Below are 19,425 nucleotides of genomic sequence, written 5' to 3' on the forward strand. Positions count from 1 at the left end.
TCAGCACAGAGCCTGACATGGGACTCTATCTCTCGAACTGTGAAATCATGACCTGAGCCGAGATTAAGAGTTAAGATGCTTAAACGACTGAGCCACCCAGACGCCTCTATATATATTTCTTGAACAAGGATTTCCAACATTAAATTGAATACTTTAGTTTTAGTTTTTTGTGAAAGCGAGTTACAAAATTTCCAACTGTGTATTTTTAAACAGTAAATGGGGTGGGGGGTGGGGGAGTGGGGAAGGCATGAATATTTATTTATTTTTTAAATTTTTTTAAATGTTTATTTATTTTTGAGACAGAGAGAGACAGAGCATGAATGGGGGAGGGTCAGAGAGAGGGAGACACAGAATCTGAAACAGGCTCTAGGCCCTGAGCTGTCAGCACAGAGCCCGACGCGGGGCTCGAACTCACGGACCGCGAGATCATGACCTGAGCCGAAGTCGGCCGCTTAACCGACTAAGCCACCCAGGCGCCCCAAGGCATGAATATTTAACGGATGTGTATACATGCCATGAACACACTCCCCAAAAGAAGTACATAATGGAGGAAGAAAAAGAAGAATTCTATTGTCAGAAATCGTCAGGTCCGCCCCACTGATGGTAGGTAAGGGGGGCCTTTGCTCGCCAAACCCCATCATGAACAGCAAAGAAGACCCTATATACCTCCAGAAATTCCAAGAGAGTACACATTATAATGTTCCGAATGTAGCAAAACGTATTCTTAGCAAGTACTGCTAATTTAGTAACCAGGCTAATCTGCTCTGTAGGAGAAGAACACTTGTTCTTCTCATCCTCGAAGTCCACCCAGGGTTACGCCGAGAGAGGTTCATTCATTGGCCTGAATGCCAAGAAGCCTGCAGCTGCGTGCACGTTGTTGAAATGGAATGAAACTAGATTCTTACCACCTATGGCTGCCTTTCCTTTCCCAGTGTACTATACTCTGTCAGGCAGAGCTTTTTTAAGTGCAACTCATACCGGAACTAGGTAGAATAAAGAATAGAAAGATCAAGTAAGCAAAATAATGGTCTGTTGGCAGATATGTACTTACATACTTTGTAGATACACAAAGCACAAAAGAACCTAATATCTGCACTATCAAAGCCTGTTATTTATAGGTATTTATCCCTAAAGAACTGATTTTTTTTTTTCTGACATCCTTCAAGATCAGAAAAAGAGTGAGAGAGAGAGAGAGAGACTTAGGATAAAAACTATTGACAGAGAACTTCTATGAGATAGCACCATATCAAATCACCATGTAGGTTTTTATGTAGGTATTTTATTAGCTACTAGCATTAATTTGTTATATAGGATACAAGACTAGCTTCCTTGTGTTGTTTTTATGAAATTATGGAGAAAACAGAATGGAGTGAATTTTCTATTATACTTGAAGAACATGTAAAAAATAACCTAAACAGGTCACAACAAAATTGGAACCAATGTCCTACTGTTATGAATATGAACAGAACACAAAAGAACACGTGGTCCCAGATGCTTTGGTGTCTCTAAGAGTTAATAAAGGGCACCTGTAGGGAGGGGGCTACGAAGACCACCTCTGCTTTATGGAGGAGATATGGCTTGCAAAAAAAAATATTTCAATTTCCTGCTTTGAGAATGTTCACGGTGGCGGTGCTCTACCATGAACTCTTACGGCAAGGAATCTCAAAATTCGTCTGAGAGAGAAACCAAGGGGCTTATTGGAATGCGAAGACTGATTTCCTGTATTACCTTTACATTTCTGCCATCTCACCTAGTACATTCCGAACCTGGTCTGTAAACCTTAAGCTTGGGAAATACATGGAATAATTAAAGAGACTGATTTGGCTGATGCATTGAAAATAAACACTACTACAAAATGAAATTGAATTTTGACTTTCAGAGCAATTTAACCATATCCTGTACCCTCCCAAAGAAAACAATTCACTCAAACCATCACCCTAGGCCTATTTAATGCAAGATAAACACACACCACAGGCTCAATCTCTCTCCTGGAACAGCGGCTTCCACTGCAATGCTCCAATGACAAACATTACTGTACATTTGCTACATGGCAGATCTTGTATTAAGAGCTTCATAAAGCCTATCTTGCTTAACTGATGACTTAAGGAGTCCATGAGATGAGTCATGGCGATCTCTATTTTATGGATCAGGTTAAGCTAGCTGCTGGAGGTCACGGAGGAAAAAAAAAATGGAGAAGGAAGGATATACACCAAGATCATTGTAGCTCTAAAGACCGTGCTTTTATCTTCCATGGCCCAATGTGCCATTAAAAAATACAAAAATTACATATACATTATATATATGTATATATATATATAACTTATATAAATGAAAAAAAAAATGGAGAAGGAAGGATATACACCAAGATCATTGTAGCTCTAAAGACCGTGCTTTTATCTTCCATGGCCCAATGTGCCATTAAAAAATACAAAAATTACATATACATTATATATATGTATATATATATAACTTATATAAATTATGTGTTTATATATCCACATAAATAATATATAAATGTTATACATGTATATTTATAAATATACATAAATATATATAAAATATATAATATTTATATAATAACATAAAACAAAGGCAAATTCAATAGGTGAGCTAAGTTTCTTTTTATTTGGTGACAGGAAAAGGATTGTTCCTAAGATGTTGATGCTTATCTTAAAAATAATAAATTTAGAGAAATGTCAACTTTCATTTTGAAAAATTTCATTTTAATGATATAGTAAAACTACTAAATAAGTAATATATATAATTATTACATGATATATATATATAGAATAAAAAGCATTCATAGACTATTCAGAATCTTAGATTTGCTAGACCCTATTCAACAGCAATCTATAAGTTTAGTTATCATGAGCCCCAGCAACCAAATACCAAAAAAAAAAACCCTCCAAAATGTCTGTTTTCATAAGAAAACAAATAGTAACAAAAATTACAAAAAAATTCAATTAGAAGTCTCAGGTTCCTCCATATAGTCTTATGAAGCAATTTTCCACTGCATGAACAAAAGTTATCAGTTATCATTGGATTTATGGATCTTCAAAGACTTAGTTATTTTATGTAGAAAAAATGGCAACTAGTACATAGATAGAGATTTAAGAGGCAGGCAAGTTCAAAGTCAAACAGTCCCCAGAATTCAGGACCACAGATTATGAAGATAAATGTTAATCTCAGGCATCTCGCTTTCCTACGACCACTGGAATTAGCAGACCAATGCACTCTCTGCTCTAGCATAACATCTCTCATATCTTATATAACATCATATATATATATATATATATATATATATATATTTATCTTATATCTTATATAGCATCTCATATCTCAGATATAACTAATAACTAAGAGATGAGGAAACTCTGTAAAGATTTATATGGACTAAGTCATGGGTTAAATAGATTTGCTAAAATAAAATTAAGTTGCTATTCTAGGAGAGATCTGGAGTATCTGAAACTGACATATGTATCAAAAAAATCACTAATAAATCACTCAGTACTGGAAAAGCCAAGCCAAGCCAAGCTTTCAGTGTTTATTTTTGTTATTATTCTTTTTTGGACTTCATTGTGCCTGAAATGATTTTGAGACTAGCAAGAAGGCTCTGAAAGCTTCAGAAGCAAAAAGTGTGACAGGATTTAAGCTTAAAAGGTGTTATTTCAGAGGTAATAAATACAACTCCAAGTCATCCTATGCTTTCTTAACAGTGATTATATACCAGCCTGCGTTTTTTCCTAATGAAAAGTCCTGTTTTTCAGAGGGACTGCCTTCGGGTGAAACCTCAGTATTCCATTCTACCTAGCTTTCTAGTTCAACTTGCTTTTATGTTTTCATCATGGCCAACAACTACAATTGCACGTTACATTCCAGATTCAAAGAATTTTAACTCTCCTCCCACTTGTTATTATTCCAAAAAGGATCCAAGTGTTATGGTCATTCCTCTTAAAAACAAAACAAAACAAAACAAACAAAAAACCCCAACTAATTGTGTTGTGTCTTCTAGATCCATTAGCAGTTCTGTTTTAAAATGTAGGGTTTTTTTTTTTTTTTTTTTTTGGTTGGGATGAGCACTGGGTGTTGTATGGAAACCAATTTGACAATAAATTTCATAAAAAATAAAATAAAATAAAAAATATAGGTTTTTTTTTTTTTTTTTTAAATATTCAAGTATGTTGAGGTCAACAGATCAGGAGAAAAATGCCATTGAAAAAAGACTGTTACTCACACACAGTTCCCAAGAGGAGGCGACATGCCATGTCATTGAGGGGAGGAGGGCGGGGAAGCACCAGGGTGGGTCAGGAGGTAGAGGGCATGAGGGAAAATGTAGCCAGGAGTCTGGGTTCCTTGAGAAGGAATGGGTGAGTCAGGGTAAGCAGGCTTAGATTCGGCTAGTTTGAACAGTTTTGGTAGGTTCTGGGGTACAGGGGCTCTCCCTAGATGTCTGGTACCTAGACTTGGGGTGAGGAGGTAGATAGTGGGTCAGAGTGTAAGAGCCTGAAGAAGGTAGTTGGGGGATATGGGCTTTGAAGTGGTTGGTTTGACGATGGAAGGTGTGCCCAAAGGCTAGTCATTTGCTACCTCTAGAACTGGCTAACTCTTGGAGGGGGAGGTCTCCCTACAGTTAGTAAGGCCGCACATGTCAAAACACCATGATTAATGCTGTTACTAAAGACTTATTGTGGTCTTAGAAAACATACAGCAGACTAATTAATGAATCCTATTTAATGTCTATTATGAAAACTTACAAGTATTTCTGCTAAACAGTACAAGAATTAGTAATACCTTCCTATATTTACCACAGAATGTTAACACCAAATAAGGGAATGGTTGACTTTAACCTGAGAGCTTTCCTCATTTACTCACTTATGGTTCCTTAAATCTGACTCTTCGTTATGTTTTATTCACACTCTAAATTGTGGACGCAAGTTGGCCAGTGATTGGCAAGTAAGTGCTGATACATATTTGTTGAATAAATGAATGAATGAATGAATGAACGAAGAATCTGAGAAAGGGCTAAAATTAATATTATCTATCTCTAATAAATACAACATCTAGCACCTGGTATAGGCATCATAAATTGATATTACATGTAAATCAGTTTTTAACAAATTATTTTTTAATTTGTTTCATAAAGAATCTGCCAAAAAAAAAAACCCGAACAAACAAACAAACAAAACCAGTGTTTGCCGCACAGTGTACTGAAAAGAGCACTATATCAGGAGCAAGAAAGGCTCCAGTTCCAAATGCCTGTCTCTCGCGTTACTTATATTGCGTTCTTCTAGAGTGCGAAGTCACACTCTTGAACCACACTGCATTATCTATCATTGATGAAACAAGATGGTATGATCGTTACGGTTCACTTTGCTTTTACGTTCCTGTGGTTCTATGAAGTTGCTTTGTAAGACATGTTAGGTTCAAAGTTATAATAATTTGGCAACTAATAAAAAAATACTCATCTTGACTACAGATCATTTTAAGGGAGTTTAATGGACAACACCATAGTTACGGGTCCGCATACACCCGGGTAATGAAACCAGAGGGAATGTTGTAGACGTAACCGAATCTGTGCTTACAAAATCCTGCTATCCTTAGTGTCAATGGATCTCTCCTAGGTGGCATGCTCAAAGAAGATTCTAAAAACCCCAAACGGGTACCCTCAGAGCAAACATTTAAAACTAAGACTTTACGCCTTTAAAGAGCTGGATAAAATTAAAGACCCCTCCCATTCCTAGGCATTCATCAGCCATAGGGTCCCTGGGGAGACTCTGAGGCAGGGGCAAGGCCAGACTTCCCCTTTATTGTAGACTCCAGGACGGAAAAGTCACATTACCTGGGACATTCTCTCGCGGTGCTTGGCCTCCAGCCTCTCTTTGGCTTTCTGGAAATGGGCATGTTCATTCTCATCTCCGGGTGTCTCAAGATATTTGTCGACGGCATCAGGTGTGCTGGCTGCTGTTGTAGGAACTAGAAGGCAGAAAGAAGGAGGTTTGAGAAGGGAAACGGTATCCAATCATTTCAAAGAAAGCCATTTTTTTTTTTCCGTTTACTCCAAAACAAAGACTTTAGTAGAGAAGCACAGACAAGTTAATGCTGTTTAAGAGAACACCATGAGACACTTCCCAGCACAGGACACCTTTCAAGGACAGGGTGAAGGAAAATCTATAAAACAGTCCATTTTGTAAGTGTAGCGTTATATTTACATTTCTTTGCAAAACAAGCGTGCGTAGAGTGAAACCAGTTGGTGTTTAACACATTTTGTCCCAAATCCCGATGCCTTGCAAAATTAACTTTTGTAGTCTTGACAGTAAGATATGTTGTCAATATCACAGCTTAGGATTCCTACAGAAACTGAACAAATCTCCAAGTCTATTGCAGAATAATGGCACCATAGAGTAAAAAGGTAAATTCTACAGCATCTTCAGATAGCTTGATTTCAAAGCCATCTTTTGGTGAGAGTGTTTGAAACACTACCCCAAACCCCATAAACGTCAATAAATGCATTTTCAAAATCACAAAGGGACCTTTCTGCCTTCGCAAAATTTGACAAGAGCCGACCAATTCATTAGAGTTGTCACAAAGAAAGAAAGTGATTTCTACTTTGAATTCAACTAAAACTGCTAAGCAATATTACTGAGTTGCAACATATACTGCTAAATTATGTGGAAACATAAATACCCATAAAATTGAAGAGTATGATAAAACAAAACTATTTTAACTCATGAGCCGAGTGAATTGTAATGCCTAAACAAGCAATTTTCCAAAAGATTAGCAATGATTAGTGGGAATTCAGAGCATTTATGAGCATACTTAAAAAAAAAAAAAAGAGGGGAGCCTGGGTGGCTCAGTCGGTTGGGTGTCCGACTTGGCTCAGGTCATGATCTCGTGGTCCGTGAGTTCGAGCCTTTCGTTGGGCTCTGTGCTGACAGCTCAGGGCCTAGAACCTGCTTCGGGTTCTGTCTCCCTCTCTCTCTGCCCCTGCCCTGCTTGTGCTCCGTCTCTCTCAAAAATAAACATTAAAAAATAATTTAAAAAAGAAACAAAGGAAAAAAAAAAAGACTTTGATTTAAAGAATAGAGTATGTTCAACCAAAACAGTGAAATTAGGTGTTTTCACTATGTTTTTGGGTCAAATCAACTCAAGTGTTTTATTCAAAAGATTATTAAAATATCACCCATGTTCTAGGTACTACTCTTCACTGATTTTATCTAGTTGTTGACTTCTACATTTGAGATATAATATCCCAAAGAGTTAAATGAGAAGTATTTATGGCTAAATCATTTGGAAACTAACTTCTGAGATAAATGTCTTTTATACATGCTTTGAGAAAAAACGCCTGGAATCTCCACAACCCAAAGGCTCCAAGATTTGAACCAAAACCAGAAGGCTTTTTTCGTTACATAATCAAACAATATCTTTAATTTTAAAGAGAAAATATCTGTTCAGATTTCTTCCCCTTTTTCTTTAATCAAGGTTTAAGAATTATTATTAACAACAACAAAAAAAAGAGCAGTTTAGGTGTCTATATAGATGGCTGCTTTTAAGTGGAAGGAAGGAAGTGGGGCATTTTCCTGGAATTATTTTTCAAAACACTTTGTGTTCCCTCTTCGGCTGCCACCAGGGGATTCTGAGTCAATAGGTCTGGGACTGGCACAGGACGTACATATTAAAAAGCATCTGGTCCCATCTTCTGTGTGGGTAGATGAGTGAGAATGTGTTTCAGCAGCGAACGGGGAAAGCGTTGGAATTAGGCACACCTTGATGCTCGTGTTTCTTAGACTGGCTGTGACCCAGGGCAGGTAACGTGAGTCATCTATGTACCAGTTTTTTTTATCTGTCAGCCAGCATGTAGGTGCACTGGGAAAATGAGATGCCACCCCATGTATGTTACACAGCCTGCACCCAGGGTGCCACCCAGGGTCCTTCACGTCAGTGCCCTCAGTCTCTTCCCTGGCATCACATGTAATCCAAATCTTGGAGCGTAAACAAACCATAGAAAAAATGAGCTTTTATTTCACACACAGGACCACCACCCACGGGAAAAGCAGTAGGTAATTTTCTAAAAGATCTTCTGGGGGGCGCCTGGGTGGCTCAGTCGGTTAAGTGTCTGACTTCGACTCAGGTCACAATCTCGCGGTCCGTGAGTGCGAGCCCCGTGTCTGGCTCTGGGCTGATGGCTCAGAGCCTGGAGCCTGTTTCCGATTCTGTGTCTCCCTCTCTCTCTGCCCCTCCCCCGTTCATGCTCTGTCTCTCTCTGTCTCAAAAATAAATAAACGTTAAAAAAATAAAAAAAAAAAAAAAGATCTTCGGTATAACCCACATAAAAGGCCCACAGATTATTGAAAACGAGTCCTTAATTTTTAACACTGAAAATCATTTTCAATTTAAAATCTTTTTTTTTAAAAGGAAATCAAAGGCAAGTATTTTTCTGCATAAATTCAAGCAAATCAATATGCAAGTCTATTTTACTTCATCATTTTCCCCACTTGAAATGGAAGTGATGTTTAGCATGTTAAATTTGCTTCCCATGGTGTTAATCATTTTTTCATCTTTAAACTGGTATGGCTCAAGCGAGAACGAGTTAAAGTTCTTTTCAGCACAGTGCAATCTGGCAGAATGACAAAATTAGGCAAACAGTACTTTTCATTTTGAACACAGGAAAATGTATAAATGTTTGAGGCTATTTTCACTGATCGAGATAGCCATCCGTTAAGTGTCAGAACCACAACTGGGGTGCCTGGGTGGCTCAGTCGGTTGAAAGTCCGAAGCCGGCTCAGCTCACCATCTTACGGTTTGTGGGTTCGAGCCCCGCGTCGGGCTCTGTGCTGACAGCTCAGAGCCCGGAGCAGGTTTCGGATTCTGGGTCTCCCTCTCTCTCTGACCCTCCCCCACTCATGCTCTGTCTCTCTCTCTCTCTGTCAAAAATAAATAAACATTAAAAAAAAAAAAAAGAACCATAGCAGCATCCTCTTTGAAAACTGGAATTATAAAAGTTACTACATAAGTAGGGGAAGTTCTCCATCCAATTTTTATGGTTGGCAAATTTTATGGTTTTCTCCAAGTCTTATGATTTGCAAATATTGTCTACCGTTTTATGGAAAAGGAGATCAACACGAAAATCCGAGTCAGTATAATCGCATTATAGCCTATGTTAAAATGTAGCTTTGCAATATTAAGAATAAAAGAATCATAAAGAAATGAGCATGCAAGGTATATTTAATAGGATTAAGAATATTTCAAGTGTTAAACCTTCTTTTTAGGCACATGGAAATAAATACAAATACTGTATTACTGATTTATTCCATTGAACCCAGTATTTCCCTTCGAGTAAATCCTTGTAAGCGGCTCTTGTTATTTCCTTTGGTTAAGGACTTTAAAGGAAGCAGTCTCTCTTTTAATCTTTAAATCAAACATTGTAGCCATTCACACTAACCTTCCATTTCAATTAGTGTGAGTGAAACATTCCTGTATTCATACCAATGAGCAAACCAGATCACTGTACAGGCAAGGACAGAAGAATGATGGTACATCTTGATATGTGAAAATGAATTTACTATTTCATTATCACTACCCTGCAGCTGGTAGGGAGGAAGGGAAGAATGCTTTTAAGGAGGGGTTTGTACAGAGAGCTCGGCTTCTATTTCTCTAATATTCCCATGTCCTAAAGACATGGTCACACGAGGAACAGCTGATGGTTTGTGATAAAGTCCACAGTAGGCCAGACACAGGATAACGAGGACAGTGGGCAGGGGCAGGAACCCTGTGCCCTTTCAAAAACGTGCTTCCTTTGGGAAAAGAGTGGTTCGAGGAACGACAGGGTATGCTACAGGCCACAAAGGAACGGGAAGCTGTATATCACGGGTCACTTAAAACATAGGTCATTAAAAAATATTTTTTAAGTTTATGTATTGTTAAAAGTTTTTTTTAATGTTTATTCTTGAGAGAGAGAGAGAGAGAGGGAGGGAGGGAGAGAGAGAGAGAGAGAGAGAGACGCAGAGTGTGAGCAGGGGAGGGGCAGAGAGAGAGGGAGACACAGGAATTGGAAGCAGGCTCCAGGCTCTGAACTGTCAGCACAGAGCCGGACGCGGGGCTTGAACTCACAAACTGTGAGATGATGACCTGTGCCGAAGTTGGACGTTCAACCGACTGAGCCACCCAGGCGCATCTATTTATTTTTTGAGAGAGAGACAGAAATAGCATGAGAAGGGGCAGAGACAGGGAGAGAGAGAATCCCAAGCAGGTTCCATGCTGTCAGCACAAAGCCCCGATGTGGGGCTTGATTTCATGAAACTGCAAAATCACGACCTGAGTTGAAACCAGGAGGGGCGCCTGGGTGGTGCAGTCGGTTAAGCGTCCGACTTCAGCCAGGTCACGATCTCGCGGTCCGTGAGTTCGAGCCCCGCGTCGGGCTCTGGGCTGATGGCTCAGAGCCTGGAGCCTGTTTCAAATTCTGTGTCTCCCTCTCTCTCTGCCCCTCGCCCGTTCATGCTCTGTCTCTCTCTGTCCCAAAAATAAATAAACGTTGAAAAAAAAATTTAAAAAAAAAAAAAAAAAAAAAAGAAACCAAGAGTTGGATGCTTAACCGACTGAACCACCCAGGCACGCCAAAACATAGGTCATTTCAACAACGAAGAAAGTGGAAGCAAATTGGACTTAGGACATTTACTTTTGTTGTGGTTTTATATGCTAACATACAGCAGTCTGTGCTGTCCAGAGACCTCTGAGGCTCCTTAAAAATTGAGACACAGGCTCAGATTTCCAAGTTGGCCAAATAATAATAGCCCAGGTTCATTTGCTTCTACTGCGCTAGGTGCTTTCCAGGTGTCCCCATTTAATACGTGGGGAGAATCAAAAATTACCCCATTGCATTTATTGTGCGTTTAACACAGCTCCTCATATCCCCGACCCACAAACAGGTCTGAATTTAAGATTAGGTAAACCATGAAAAGGCTTATAAAGTGAACCATTAGAGCAGAAGAGGGTTAATCCCATGGATACGTCCAGGGCACTGGAAAGTATTTGCTTTTGTTATTGAACGACAATTGGCGAAAAATATGCTTTGCTAAGTTATCTGCAGACCCGTTTTCTAGCAAACAGCCGTTCCTGCCTTGAATGTTATCTGGCAAATGACCTCCAACCAACGTTCAGCAGAAGTAGGGTTATGAGACTGGGGTTAGGTGTGTGAAGCTGGATGATCTTTTAGCCTTCGGACCCTGCTCTGTCGTGCTCATTCATGCCTTCTGCAAGCAAGCTCGCTGGATATATTCCCCTTTCATGGAAAACTGGACTTAAAATTCAGGGTTAAACGCCTTTAGCTCTGGGTTTTGACCTCTAGCCGCCGAATCATTAGCAGCACATGGCACCGTCCTATGCGTGGGCTTCCAAACTGTCAAATGACCTTCATCTCGATTTTCTTCGTGTCTTAAAACAGCCTTATAAACTATGTTAGGACATACACCTTTTCATACTAAGACTGGGTGTCTGAATGGAATACCAAATTAAAAAAAAAAAACGCTACAGGAAAGCAGTTCTACTTCACAGCACTTTACTGCCTCAAGGTGAACATTCTGCTTCCCCAAATCCAGCACATTCTGGATGACTGATGCTTTCAATATGAACCTCATCCTGGGTTGTTTGCTACTCTGGGAGGTCAGAGGTATCTGAAAAGCCGAGACAGCGGCTCGGATGTAGACTGTGCCGCCTCGAGTGTGCCCGTTCATTCCTTTATCCCTCTGTTTCACAAAAATTACACCCCACACTAATGTGAGACGCACGGGACAAACCAATGAAGACAACAGAGACCGCTGTTCTTGGGGAATCATATTCTAGAGAGAGAAACCACCGCTTCAGGAGGAAAAAAAAAAAAGACAAAATTAAGACACGGAGAAAAAAGAAAACTATAGCAGGGCTGGCAAGAATCAGGGGGTGCAGGGGAAGGGAGCTGGCGGTGGGTGAGAGACCACAGCAGGAAGGAGGTGGCCAGGCCGGGTCTAATTGAGGTGATGTTTAGACAAAGAATTGAAGCCCCACCTCCCTGTTAGCAGCTGCAAGAACGTAGCAGGCAGATGCAGAAACGAGCACAAAGGCCCTAAGAGGTGAGAGTGCCTGGAAAATTCCTCCACAAGCTAGGTCAGTGTGGCCAGAGCTGAAGAAGCAAGGGAGACAGTAAGTAGCGAAGAGGCAGAGAGGAAACGCTGGTCACATCAGGCGAGGCCTGCTACCCTCCGTAAGGATGGCGAGGAGCCAATGGGAGTTGTTTTGAGAAAGGGAAATATGTGATATGATGCTTTAAAAGGGCCACTCTAAGGGTGCCTAGGTGGCTCAGTCGGTTAAGCAGCTGACTTCAGTCAGGTCATGATCTCGCGGTTTGTGGGTTCGAGCCCCGCGTCGGGTTCTGTGCTGACAGCTCAGAGCCCGGAGCCTGCTATGGATTCTATGTCTCCCTCTCTCTCAAAAATAAACAAACATTAAAAAAGAAAAAAAAAAAAAAGGTCACTCTGTCTCTGCCAAGGGGCAAAGCAGAGGAAGGAGGTCTCTCAAGGGTAAAAGATAAAAATGAGGGTGGGTTGGAAAAGCAGCAGGAGATAGTGAGGCGTTCTCTTGGAAGGCTCTCCACCCCTCCTCCCAGACATAAGACGAATCACAGATTTGCTTCTTTCTCATCACCTAAACCACAGGTAACCAGATACTAAGGGAGAAATTCTTTTCATATGTGTGTGTGTGTGGGGGGGGGGTTCATTTCAGTTTTAATAATTTTGTACCAATGGGTGTCACAATATTCTCACTTCACGTTGATTGTAAACTCTCTTGGTACCTGTCGGAGCCTTTTTTTTTTTTTTTTTTTTTTTTTTTGGTGGATGGAGTTTGGCACACATCTGCTTTCAGTTTATTAATGACGCCTGGTGCTGCACCCTATGTTCCTGTAACAAAATACATCACCATCACTGGGGACACGATGCCAATGAAACGTTTCCATTGCAGCATTTCCCCTGAGAAAATGTTACAATTTTTAGGAAACTCACTTCCAAACGAGGGGAAAACTGGTATTATTTTTAGGATGTGGTAAAAGTCCCTCCCCTTGCCCATTAGGAAGAAGCTCTGTATCAGGGACATGATCAAATTCAGCTAATAAATCAAAGTTGATGCTAAATTTTTAGTTCATTTTCGTTCTGACTATATAATCACTACGATGTACTCCATTTCATACCCAAGACGGCAAGAATGTAGAGTCAAAACACTGCAGACATCATGAAAAACTGCCTCCATCATTTTGACATTCACTTGTTTCCTCAATCTCTAGGAGACACATAATATAAAAAAATTTTTTTTTAATGTTTATTTATTTTTGGGAGAGAGATCGAGTGCGAGCAGGAGGGGGGCAGAGAGAGAGGGAGACACAGAATCCGAAGCAGGCTCCAGGCTCTGAGCTGTCAGCACAGAGCCCAACTCAGGGCTTGAACTCACGAACTGTGAGATCATGACCTGAGCTGAAGGTGGATGCTCAACCGACTGAGCCAGCCAGGTGCCCCGTAGGGGATACATAGTTCTACAGTCAAGAAGGGCTCAGGATGTAGAAGGAGGAATGACCCCACCTTCAAACAGTAACAACTCTGACGACCTACAAGCCAGAAGGCAGAACGTTTCCCCAAACAGAGGCCCGTGAATGGCATTTGGTCAATATACCAGTGTTAGATTCTAACAAGAAAGTCTGGTTAGTCTCCTTTCATCAGGAGAAAGGCAATTTATCTCCACAGCACTGAAAACAGAAGATGAAAGTCAATAAAGACCTATTCCAGTCACTGCTTTATCGCTGAAAATACTCTTTGATCCAGTGCTGGCAACAGTGGGACCAGAAATGGCAGTGCTTCCTATGAGAGGTGGCAGTAAGGGTCCTTCACATACGGGTGAAACATGAACCTGAAAATTTAACCCCGAAACAAGGCAGAGCATGCAGATTGCCACCCTGACTTTAATGAAAAGAAAAAGAAGGAAAAGTCCATTTCTCTCATTCCAAATGACTTACTTAAATCCCAAACACATCCTAAACTCAAATATTTATCACACCCGCGAGGTCCAGGTGAGAGGGGCCGCTTGTGATGCGAAAACAGCTTGTGCGACCCTTAAATATCGTTTCAGACTCTTCTAAAAATGAAAAAGAAAAAAGGAACAAAGGCCCTTTCCCCGGCACGCCCCGGCTCCACGCTTGTTTTATAGGCAGTGCGATCATAGCTGGCCGACCCTGCATCGTGCCGACAGAAGGTAATAAAAATGTAATCTACGCTGTGTTTACTCTAGTCAAGCTACATTTCTTATGTCTTATGGACACGTACTGATGTGGGAATTTCGTCGATCTGTGAAAGGAGCGTGGAGGCATGAAGGCTGGTGTTATTTTTATTAATATCACAGTGCACCGCAAAATTGGAGAGCAACCTCGAGTCTGCATCTGAAAACCACATGTGCAGCCACAGCCGTAATAACTGGCATCTAGGCTGCCTTAACCTCTGGTTATTGTTTTCTGTCCATGTGTCCGAAGCCATTCTCAACTTCATTAATGGTGGATCATAAAGAGATTACCTGTCACACACTCCACAGATGAGTTCAAAGAGTCAAAATCTGCAATATTATCTACTTTCAAAGGAACTGTAGCAGTAAAAGCCAGATGAAGCTGTTAACCTCGACGGAGGTCTTAAGGATAAAACCAATTTCATTTTCCTCAGGCCGTCCACACCAGTCTTTCTCTACACTTGTATGTTTTAACGTTATATTGTTATTTAATCCTATCACACACCGAGGTCTCATCTCATCAATAAAACTGTCAAGTTATTGGAAGCAGGGAACTTGGTTTACTTTGTTGGTGTCCCTCAAAATACCCAGCTTAGCACCAGCACATCCTGAGCTCAGAAGTTAACGGCTTTATTAAATCAAAGGTTGGCATGCTGGTCTTTTTTTTTTTTTTTGCAAATAACGTGTTACTGGAACACAGTTGTTATCTATTTGTTTACCTATTGTCTGTGGCTGTTTTCACAGCTGTAACTGCCAAGTTGAGTATGTATAACAGAGACCATATGGCCTGCAAAACCTCAAATATTGACTCTCTGGCCTTTTGTGGAAAAATTTTTGCCAAAACTTTTATTAAACTATCTACTTACTCTTCTTTGGAAATAGCTGGAAAATAGAGTATATATATATATATATATATATATATATATATATATATATAGTGGGCATTTTTTACTGTTCTGAGTAGATGAGCTTTTTTTTTTTTTTTTTTTTTTTTAATGCCAGTTTGCTGAGCAAATCGATTCCTGTCAATCTCAGGATCTCTCCCTCTGATAGCTTGGAGGAAAAAGCCATTTTTTATTCTGGTTATTTCTCAATACCAAAGATGTGGCTTCTCATGTGTCAATCTAATAGATTTTACTGCCACTGATGTTTTAATGGTTTTAATTGTTGTTAATAGAGCTTGGCAGTTTTAGAAAAATATCACAGTTCCATTAGTATTCGAGAATGTGCTAATGAGGACTAATATTTGCTTGTTGCCATCAGAAGAACACGTACAGTGTGATTAAGAACAATGGTTCAAGTCTGGACAAACACCGAATGCCTGGGTGTTAGGACAGGATATGACAAATCGGCGGCAAAGGAGACACATTCCATTCAAAGGGTGCACGGTGAGCTATCTGTGGTTTGCAAATTGTGAGCCACTGCGGCAGCTTTAGAACTTGGGGTGGTGATCTGGCCTGATTTGACGTCCTCATTATTTTTTTTTTGAAGTTTGTTTGTTTGTTTAGAGAGAACATGCGTGTGTGAGCAGGAAAGGGGCAGAGAGAGAGGGAGACAGAATCCCATTTATTTATTTAGGGAGAACATGCGTGTGTGAGCAGGGAAGGGGCAGAGAGAGAGAGGGAGAGAGAATCCCATTTATTTATTTAGAGAGAACATGCGTGTGTGAGCAGGAAAGGGGCAGAGAGAGGGAGAGAGAATCCCATTTATTTATTTAGAGAGAACATGCGTGTGTGAGCAGGGAAGGGGCAGAGAGAGAGAGGGAGACAGAATCCCATTTATTTATTTAGGGAGAACATGCGTGTGTGAGCAGGGAAGGGGCAGAGAGAGAGAGGGAGAGAGAATCCCATTCATTTATTTAGGGAGAACATGCGTGTGTGAGCAGGGAAGGGGCAGAGAGAGAGAGGGAGACAGAATCCCATTTATTTATTTAGGGAGAACATGCGTGTGTGAGCAGGGAAGGGGCAGAGAGAGAGGGAGACAGAATCCCATTTATTTATTTAGGGAGAACATGCGTGTGTGAGCAGGGAAGGGGCAGAGAGAGAGAGGGAGACAGAATCCCATTTATTTATTTAGGGAGAACATGCGTGTGTGAACAGGGAAGGGGCAGAGAGAGAGAGGGAGAGAGAATCCCATTTATTTATTTAGGGAGAACATGCATGTGTGAGCAGGGAAGGGGCAGAGAGAGAGAGGGAGACAGAATCCCATTTATTTATTTAGGGAGAACATGCGTGTGTGAGCAGGGAAGGGGCAGAGAGAGAGAGGGAGACAGAATCCCATTTATTTATTTAGGGAGAACATGCGTGTGTGAGCAGGGAAGGGGGCAGAGAGAGAGGGAGACAGAATCCCAAACGGGCTCTGCGCTGTCAGTGCAGAGCCCGAAGCGGGGCTCAAACTCATGAACTGTGAGATCGTGACCTGAGCTAAAACCAAGAGTCAGATGCTCAGCAGAGCACCCTTGTCCTTGTTATTTTTATACACTCTGGCAGTGTATTAGTCTATTCTATGGTATCTTGGCCATTTTGATGTGAGGACAAAAATAATGTTTTTCCTTTCTGGATCCTGCATGAGGCCAGATCCAGCCTTTGCACAGACCCTAAGGCCACAAACACGATCCCGAAGAGCATCCTAGATGCCAAGTCATCTGTGTGGCAAGGCTGTGCGGCATCATGACAGATGGCTGTTCTCTAGCATATGCTGGGATTCTGTGAAACGAAGACGAAACACGCAGAGGAGGAGGGGGTGGGGCAGGGGTTCGCTGGCCTGTTCTCTGCCTCCCCAGCAGCACTCGCGTCAGAGTAGAAAAACTGAGACCTCTAACTAAGACTACAGTCAGGGCAGCAACAGCGACTTCTACCCCAACTTGTACATACGGAGAGCAGGGATGCGGGTCTAACGGAATCAATTCTCACAAACGTCAACCGAGAATCGGAGGCTTCTGACCGGCAACGCAGCAACATGCCCTCAGAGTTCGTGCAAAGTGTGACTGTTTGCACCAGGCTGGTTGTATCTTTCCGTCAGCTGTGGGCTCACCGTTAGTCTAGATCAGGGGCTCTCAACCGGGGCTGACTTTGCCCGTCCCTGCTTCAGGGTGCGATCTGGCAAAGTCTGGAGACAGTTTAAGTTCACACAGTTGGGGTGCCGTTACTGGCAGCCAGCGGGTAGAGGGTTGGGATACTGCTAAACGTCCTCCATGCACAGGACAGCATCCGCAAGAATGAATTATCTAGCCCCAAATGTCAACAGTGTCAAGGTTGAGAGACTTGGGTTTATTTATTGTCTGTGCCACAACTCACTGCAAGAAAAGAGGAAAAGATGGGTCATTTGTCATTCTCTTTGGCCAGAGCCTTTTGTGCAATCAGCTGACTAAATACGGGCACGATGCTCTGTGTGACATCAAATGCCATTAAGGAGTCATTCTGTTTGCCTTTTGAGATGCAATCTGATGGGAAGAACGCTAGAAAAAAAATTATTCTCTCATTTGAAATAGAAACTAATCAATAGATATTTATATAGTACTTTCACTGTCGTTAGCAAACATTGCACTGGGCAGAATGAATGTGAACCTTCCGTGTTGTTCTAAACCCAAATGGGCAGACACAAAATAATGTCAGAAACAACTCAGGTCTCACCAGATAGTTTTTTCAAACAGGAAAGGATTTTTTTCTTTAAAGGACTCAAATCCACAAGTTTATGAAAAAAATGAAAGCTCTTAGCCTCATCTCTCTCTCTACCTGTGGTTTAGAGTCTTATCTTCTATGAACAAAATAATAATAAAAAAAAATCAGTATTCCTTAAAATTGCAATGCTCAGAAGTGGTTTTTATGACAAAGATTTAACCTGATCATAATCCGCTTTGAAGAGGAAAATTATTGTACGTGTAATGTAGGCCATCACACATCTTCTCCTTGTGTGCAATGTTACATCAGTTTAACGGAGAAGCTTTTCCTATCTCCTTTCATATTTCTTATTTGGCTAGAAGCAACTCAAACTGAGAAACCCATCAAACAAACCACTCTGGGGAAAAGAGAGATCCTCCAGTAAAGCCCAGACTGGTGGAGAAGCCAAGTGCAAGCCCATCTTGCTAAATCCTATGGGCTTGCTCACCTTCTTTTTGGGCTCTTTTCCTCCGACTACATCCTGCCATCTGCATTTGACCTCCAGATGACCGTGAATCCTTTAAATCAGATGTGTAACTTTGCTATAAATAAGGAAGCATAGCTGTGCAGGCTATGAATAACTGGAAATTATATGCTTTCTCTAGTCTGTTTGTACCAGCACTGCAGATCACTTCACTCGCTGTGATGAATAGTCTCTGCAGGTAGACGAGAAAATATAGCCGCCAAAATCACTTCCCCTCCTAGAAAGGAAAGGTGTCATGATCCCAAATACACTGCAAGTAGTCGGAGAAAATTACTGGGAAAGAGAAGATTGCGAGAGATCTTCAACGTCTGTTTGGAAAATCTGAGGACGCAGGTACTTCATGAAAATAAATTTATCAAGTCATGTTCATTTCTGTTAATTACTAAAAATGGAAAAATACAATTGTATGCTAACATGCTATGAAATGAAATAGTTTTTATAAAAGGGGGGAAGATATTTCATTTATTGATGCATGCTTTATTTACTGCATTTAGAAAAAATGTTTTTAATATTCTTCCTCTTTCTGTTATTTTCTGTATTCTTAAAATGCATTTTGAACTCCAAATACTAATTTTTCTAACGTAAAAAACAGAGCCCAATACTTGACCGTATGGAGTATAAGTGCAGAGCCACAATATCATTTAGGTTTCAAAGCTGGTCCTGCCACGTTTGATGGCTCTCACAGCTTCATTTTCTCGTATGTATAAAGGAAATGAGGAAAATGCCCACAAAGTGTTCCTGAGAAAAATAAATGATCCATGAAAACACCGGGTAAATTGCAACCTGCCACAAAGATCAATATATTATCAATCCTACAGTGTAATATCCAGTTTTCTCCAGTCCTGTGTGTCTACTCACTTGTAATACTTTCAATGTTGTTAGAAAAAATGCTTTGTCACAATCACAGAAATATGTGGACTATACTAGTGAAACTCCCACATCTTTCAAGTTATATATAAAGTGAATGAATGTGAATCTCATGGTGGCCATTAA

The 19,425-nt window shown here is 40.7% G+C and overlaps 1 protein-coding gene across 7 annotated transcripts in view; it reads right to left on the reverse strand.

Annotated features, from left to right (window-relative positions):
* The window catches only part of LOC115523013 (amyloid beta precursor protein), a 275,518-nt gene that overhangs the window by 82,058 nt on the left and 174,035 nt on the right, over positions 1–19,425 (reverse strand). For all 7 annotated transcript variants that reach the window (XM_030328587.1, XM_030328585.1, XM_030328583.1 and 4 more), the window contains one exon: positions 5,840–5,973. In XM_030328587.1, the coding sequence (XP_030184447.1) occupies positions 5,840–5,973 (134 nt within the window). The remainder of the gene's footprint in view (positions 1–5,839; positions 5,974–19,425) is intronic.

Source organism: Lynx canadensis, chromosome C2, assembly GCF_007474595.2.
Source record: "Lynx canadensis isolate LIC74 chromosome C2, mLynCan4.pri.v2, whole genome shotgun sequence".
In the NCBI taxonomy this organism is placed as follows: domain Eukaryota; kingdom Metazoa; phylum Chordata; class Mammalia; order Carnivora; family Felidae; genus Lynx; species Lynx canadensis.